Source organism: Miscanthus floridulus, chromosome 19 (assembly GCF_019320115.1).
Source record: "Miscanthus floridulus cultivar M001 chromosome 19, ASM1932011v1, whole genome shotgun sequence".
Lineage (NCBI taxonomy): Eukaryota > Viridiplantae > Streptophyta > Magnoliopsida > Poales > Poaceae > Miscanthus > Miscanthus floridulus.
In genome coordinates, this window is record NC_089598.1 from 111,594,553 (window position 1) to 111,601,165 (window position 6,613).

General features: G+C 46.0%; 1 protein-coding gene across 3 annotated transcripts; it reads right to left on the reverse strand.

Moving 5' to 3' along the window:
* LOC136528006 (phytoene synthase 1, chloroplastic) lies at positions 1 to 3,797 on the reverse strand. Of its 3 annotated transcripts, none has more exons than XM_066520883.1 (8): positions 3,559 to 3,797; positions 3,358 to 3,460; positions 2,734 to 3,252; positions 2,524 to 2,640; positions 1,814 to 1,986; positions 908 to 1,143; positions 615 to 807; positions 1 to 514 (listed from the first exon to the last, which is right to left on the reverse strand). In XM_066520883.1, exons 3-8 carry the CDS (start codon positions 3,167 to 3,169, stop codon positions 341 to 343), a joined length of 1,329 nt encoding a protein of 442 aa, XP_066376980.1. In that variant the 5' UTR covers positions 3,170 to 3,252; positions 3,358 to 3,460; positions 3,559 to 3,797; the 3' UTR covers positions 1 to 340. The 3 variants fall into 3 exon arrangements, with proteins under 3 accessions (XP_066376980.1, XP_066376982.1, XP_066376981.1); XM_066520885.1 differs by having other exon boundaries at positions 2,590 to 2,640; positions 3,559 to 3,793; XM_066520884.1 differs by lacking the exon at positions 3,358 to 3,460.
* Between the last annotated feature and the right edge of the window lie 2,816 nt (positions 3,798 to 6,613).

Consider the following 6,613-nt stretch of genomic DNA (forward strand, 5'->3'; position numbering starts at 1 on the left):
TTCTAATAAGCTTCCTACGATATACCATTTACCATTGGCATTTACAGAGCGTCACCATTGTTTTCCCCCAAATTTGGGATGAGAAAAGAAAACAGTATACATGTTGGTTCTTTCCTGGAGACACATATATGCTCCTAATTAACAAGAGGATATACATGCGAATATAATAATGTTACATATCCATCTAGGTTGGCTGTGCTGTACCTGATCCCAACAATTCATATGATACCCCGCCAATTCACCAGGTTGTCTATTCTCATCAGGCCTGATGTGATGACATTGCCTATTTAATTTCTATCTAGCCTAACCTGAACCTCTTTTCTTTCAGCTTCTCTGGTGGCTAGGTCTGGCTATTTCTCAATGAACACGGGAGCAGTAGCGATTTCCCATATGCCACAGGAAGCGCTAGCAATTTCTTCCCTTTACCAACATAGGCCCTCTTTGTGAAGTTGTTGTAGTCGTTCGCTTCAATATCATCCAGGATTTGCCTGTACAACAACAGGGAAGCCCATACCTGCAATGGATCAAGGAAGTCCATTTTACTTTGCTAACACAAAAGAAGCGAGGATGCTGTACTGCTGTACAATGTGAAGTACTGAAGTCATTGGACTTACTGGCCATCTGCTAGCCTGTGAGAGCTCAGTTACCCCTCTCTCTGCCTCCTCAAAAAACATCCTGGCCCTCTTGATCTGCCTCTTCATGAAGTTTCTCCATCGGTTTGTGACCACCCCTTTGAAGATGTCCTCATCAGAGAGCCCTGCCTGTGCGAGCTCATCTTGTGGTAAATATATCCTTCCTCTTGTAGCACTAAAAGACATGATGGCCACAGTGGAGATGGTTACAGCTGTGCTATTTTAACATGTTTGTGCCTGTTGCAGAAAGAATCTGTGGGAAAATAGTTACTTACTCCTCTCCAACATCCCGGAGTATGTTCGTGAGTTGGTTAGCGATTCCGAGAGCCAAGGCAGCACTATACACGCTTTCAGTTGTTGCCTTAGACTCGGGTGCGATGCCCATCACAGGTACGCTCATTAACCCGACAGTTCCAGCAACATAGTAGCAGTACATGTAGAGCTCGTCGAAGTTGTTATACCTTGTCTTCCTAAGGTCACTCCTCATCCCTTCAATCATGTCCCTGAATGGCTGGCACAAGATTTACTGATTTTAGAATGTTGGTATGTGCAATATAATTTGTCAAACCACTAAGTACCACATATAGTTTTCTCATAATTTGTCAAACCACTAAGTAGCACAGATAGTTTTCTCTTAGTCACTTTCCCAGGTCTAATTTTTAGTTGCTTGGACTTTTCTTTTCTGAATCTTTTCCTTCTCAATCATTATCTAGATCCTAGCTATTTTCTTCTTGTGCTGGTCATATAGTTACCTTTTGTTTCTTAAAAGGTCAGACCAACTGGCCATGAAATAAATCCGAGTTATTGCCTCTCGCTCTAAGTTTTGCTGTGAGGGCTGAGCTCTAGAAACAATTCACCTTTTTTTAAAAAAAATTTAAATTCGACAAAACAGCTTTGACCCAAACTCCTCTCCTGGTCCATATAACTGGACTAGGCCCACCACGATATGTGCGAGGTTCATCGAACTTAACAAAAGCATTATAGATACTACTGAAGGCTGAAAAACCTTACAGTTTTGTTGAGTATACAAAACAATCTCTTCCTGTCAACTCAGTAGGTCTAGTCATCTTGCACTAAAATAGTGAGGCCTAGAGAATCTAATGCTAATTAGAAATAGCAATAACTGTTGTCCAAAAGTGGCATATCAGTTGAATCCGCTAGATAGAGCAGCCAGCTAGTACCTGAATGTCTATGGGGAACTTTGAGATGGTATCAGAGAGAGCGGCATCAAGCATATCATAAGGACGTCCCGCGAACAGATCCTCAAGTCTCTTCTCCCACCGGTCCAAAGCTGTCGGCGTAATGTAGTTGGCGTTTGGCCCATCTACAAGCTCATCTGTCCTCCTACACCACACTGCAGAAACACTACTCGTCAGATACTGTGCCTGAAGTAGTTCATTTAAAATTGCCAATACATCAGATTCATATTCCAGGTAGTTTGAACTACGAAGAACATGTTCTCATAACTTTCCACATGGTCTTAAAGTATTGATCAAGCCATTTAGTAGCATTTTAGGCTACCGAAAGCCTATTTTGGTGCTTCCACATACATATACATTTCCATTAAGAAGTGCATTAGACCTTTATTCACCATTGACTCGCAAATACCCTGCGTGGAAGTCAACAGTGTTTCTTTTTTAATATTAATTCAGAGGTCCCTTTTCAATATTATATTAATTTCCACTGAGAGCTAGTTGATACCATTACTTGAAACGTAGCCCAATTTTCATTGTGATTGTTGGAATCTGCTGTTAAAATCCTTTTTTTACCACAGCAGCACAAGTTACAAGTGCTTGCATATCTAAGGTATATATTAAGGGAAACATACTAGCTAGTACAGTGCATCCAGTTCCAGTAATAGCCATTCTGAAATTTACTGATTGATACGTACATGCTACTAGGTATAAGCAATGGAACAGGAGGGATACATGGTGATTATTATTGTTGAGACAGATACCATAGATGGCCCATATGGCGCTGCGCCGCTCCTCTGTCATCAACATAGTTCCTGCCACGAACAGACATGAACGAAGACTGAAATGATGAGACGAAGATTGACGACCTTTTTATGGAATTGTGGATTGAGAGGAAAGATATATACCGAGGTAAAAGGTCTTGGCATACTCCTCGCAGATCTCGCCGCAGCGGTCGTAGGCTTCCTTGAGCCCGTTGCGCGGCATCTCGAGGTCCTGGGGCCTGACGTCGAGGACCGGCTTGCGCAGCTGGCGTTTGAGCAATGCCGACTGCTTGAGCACGACGTCGTAGACCTTCTGCTCGGACGAGACGACGGCCTCTCCCGCCGGGTTGACGGCGAGGCTGGAGTACACGGCGGGGGAGGAGGCGCGGCCGACCTCCCACGGGTCGAGGCCAAGGCACCCGTACCTGAGCGAGCAGAGCATCCACCGCCGGGCCGGCTTCTTCTTCAGCAGAGAGGAGCACTGGAGACTCCCATGGTGGCTGATGCCGCCGATGTCCCTCACGGCGGCGGCGGCGTCGGAGAGCCCCGGCGATGCTGCTCGTACGAGTATGATGGCCATATATTTGCTATCTTATCTTGAAGACGATGATGGGATGAGACTAGACCAATCAGCAGAACAGCGAGGAGCAACTCCGGCCTCTCCTGCAAGTTGAAGGTATGTCATGTGTGAGGAACTAACAAGTCATCACTCTAGGATGACTGGACTGCAAAGGGGAGGGGGGAAAAAAGGGGTTCTTGCAGACGCACGCTTTGGTGCTGGCCGCACTATCGGCCAGTGGTTCGCGTCGCCGTGTCCGTGTGCGTCTGTCTGCTGCACACACACACAGCACTCTCTCTCTCCGGCTACAGCCTGCTAGCGTACATGTATGCTATGAGTCACGCTCAAGCACAGACGGAGGAGCAAAACAGAAAGGTTCCACTGCAACGTCGAATGTACTGGCCACTCACCTCTTATCAACACCACTCGCTTTGCTTAGTTCCTGCTCTTGCTGCTCCAATGGGGATCTGGGATTTCGCATATGCTAAGTGTGCGGCTGGATCGTCGACAAGCATGCATTTCTTGGCATAGGATCGGACTAGGACTATTACACTACACTAGGCACTTGGGCTGCATGCATAGGACGCCAATACAATACTTGTGTGTCTTGTTCATGTGATGGAAGTAGGACTGTTTGTTGCTGTTGTGTGCAGCTAGTGCGCTGTGGAAAAGGAGAGGGAAGAAAAGAGGAAGGGAGAGACGTGGAGAGAAGAAGGGCCAGCCAAGCCAAACCAAGCCAGCGCCCAGCCGCCCAGCCAAGAGGAAGGGAAGGGACGGGAGAGAAGGTCGGAAGGTGTGGTGAGGATAGATAAGCTTATCGCCAAGCTCACATGCCTCTGCTGTGTGTGCGTACATCGGAGGCCGCTGAGTGGTGACACCTGGAAAAGGCCCGGATTCACCCTGGCTGCACCTGTCCGACGTGGCTGCGCGCCCCACCCGGTGACATGCATGGCAGCCAACTCCTGGCTACCATTGCCTCTCACTTTCAGGTAACTAATCATCTGACCAGGCTCAGTTGCTGTTTACTTATATCTATTATTTACCGGTTACGCCTCTGCCTTTTTTTTAACGTTTTTGTCATCTGATGATGCTGATGGATCAGCACAGTCGTTGTTTGTCTGAGTCCGTAGAGAGTTGCCTTTGCTTTACATGTTTTTGTGTATGTGTGTTATACTGCTGCATGCTTGCCTGCTTCCTTTTGGTAATTTTTCCTTTTGTACACTCGCACGTGTTTTTCCCATAACTGTATGTGCAAAGCAGGTTAGGTTACGTATTACTGGACGCAAGTGGACGTAGTAAGCTCAACTTCTTCAGTCTCGTCCCGTACCTAACATTCAACAAGCATTATTTCATATGCATAATACATGATGCATGGCACCTTTTTATTTCCAATTTTGATCCGGTGGCTTATATATATTGTGGTTGCAAATTTGGTGAGAGCACGGCAATAGAAAGTGCGTGTGTGTCTCCCTCTCTCGTCGTCACTTGCTGTTTGGGCGTGAGTGAGAGTGAGGCGCACAATTGCGAGCCAGAGATTATTCCATCAATTTGAGTAGCGGAGCCAGAAAAGCACCAGGCCGTCAAATCAAATCAAAACAAACAAAAACATATGGGTCCGAGTAACATAAAACGTGTAAGATTTGGGTTTTGGTTTGCCATTGACTTGGGGTGGACGGACTCCGAGTACCGCTGCTACTAGTAAAATGCATGCATGTGTCATGTGTGTTGTGTGATGACAAGTAAACAGTCCTAGCTACCTCTTCTGACTTTTCAAATATGCTTTGTCATGTAGTATGTATTGACTGATTTTTTTTCTTTTTAGGAAAAACACCGGTTCAGTCGCTTGCTCAGATTAACTAGGCCTACTAGAGAAAAGTTTGCAATAAAGATGTCAACTATCTAGACACTCACATGCATTGACACTATTTTGCTAGACAAGACAAGATTCCCAGCGGTGTTACTTCAGAAACCTTGCTGCTTACATCTAGTTCGATATATAACTTGCTCTTACACATATTCCTATCCATTGACCTATAGTCTTGTATAACTATTTATTGGCTAACTTCTGTGTCGTACAATCTGATCAGTACATCACGTAGGGGGAAAAATCTATATTTCATTGATTTGGATGTGAGTCAAATCAGTTTATTTTGGCTGTTCATGTGTTTGTGTTGCACCCCCACAAATTGGGAGCTGTGTTGCTCATGTGCCGGGGTCATGCTGTCATGCAAGGTGCGGTGGATGCTATATTGCTGTGGGAGAGACGCAAGGACCGGTGGATGCTATATTGCTGTGGGAGAGACGCCAAGGACACAGCAAAACTCAATGCCTATCCGCCACATATGTTTGGGTCAAAAAAGAAACATGGCAGGTGTGAAAGATTGTCCTTCCGACTAGCCATGGTAAGCCGCTCTCTCTCTCTGTCTCTCTGCTCGACCCTACCTCTGTATCCCATCACATCACACACTGGAAAAAAATGAGGGACATAGTCTTCTTAAACTGCAAGCAACAACTTTCTAAAGAATCTGAAAGAGCAAAATTGAGGCCCTCCTTATATAGTCAAAGGAAGAGAGGAAGATTATACTCCATTCTTTCTTTTCTATTTAGAATAGCCATCTGAACAAAAGGGCCAAATGTTTTTGATTGGGCAAGGAAGTGCAGCCCACGTAGGCCCATGACCGTAGCTATCACGTATGTTTATTAAAGCCATATTACAATGTCAAAATCTTATTCTTTCTACAAATCAATTCATATATATGAACATACCGCATTTGCACACGTTAGAGGAGGCTTTTTTTCTCGGAGGAATGAGTGAGCAGCAGTATTTACTTGCAGAACATTTTGCAAACAAAAAAAGCCCGCGCAAAGCATATACATAGTCTAATGATCGCCGAATGTTGTGCAACGTAACAATCAAATGTTAACCATCTATAGAATTATAGCTAGTAGGCAGAACACCACTGTCCATGCTAGGTTCTTGTTGTGAGCTTGTGCCTCAGCCCTCAGGTCTCGTGAGTTGAGCGTTAGAATAAAGAAATGAATTCGCGTACCCATCTAGCCGCGTCTTTTGAGAGGTTGAGGTTGCCTTTGATGGTGTGGTGCACCCGGCATCAGCAAACGCCGCTCCCGACAAGCGTTGTGATTCTTCTCCCACGCGGGGTCGCACCACCTGTCCACCATCCGGGCCTAGCACTGCAGATCGTAGGCGCACCACCACGGAGGCACCTACGTCATCAAGTATATGACATATAAGAAGATGAAATTAAGCGTAATTGTCGGGGACCAATATTAGGGTACCCGAAGAGGAGGAGCTAATGACCGTCGACATTGATTCACCCGCGCGATCGAGAGCGCGACTACACCGCTTGCCGGATCAAGCTGACTCCCGAGGGCTGGCTCTGCCTCGCCCGACGTCTGAGGGCATACTCCGTCTCGCCCGACCCTCGAGGGCTGGCTCCGCCTCGC

Excerpts from the sequence above, each read along its gene's own strand:
- LOC136528006 (XM_066520884.1), bottom strand. The coding sequence starts at position 3,169 with ATGGCCATCATACTCGTACGAGCAGCATCGCCGGGGCTCTCCGACGCC. Across the intron at positions 1,987-2,523 it reads TTGCTTATACCTAGTAGCAT|TGTGGTGTAGGAGGACAGAT; the intron begins GTACGTATCAAT and ends GTGTTTCTGCAG. Across the intron at positions 1,144-1,813 it reads AGTTCCCCATAGACATTCAG|CCATTCAGGGACATGATTGA; the intron begins GTACTAGCTGGC and ends ATCTTGTGCCAG.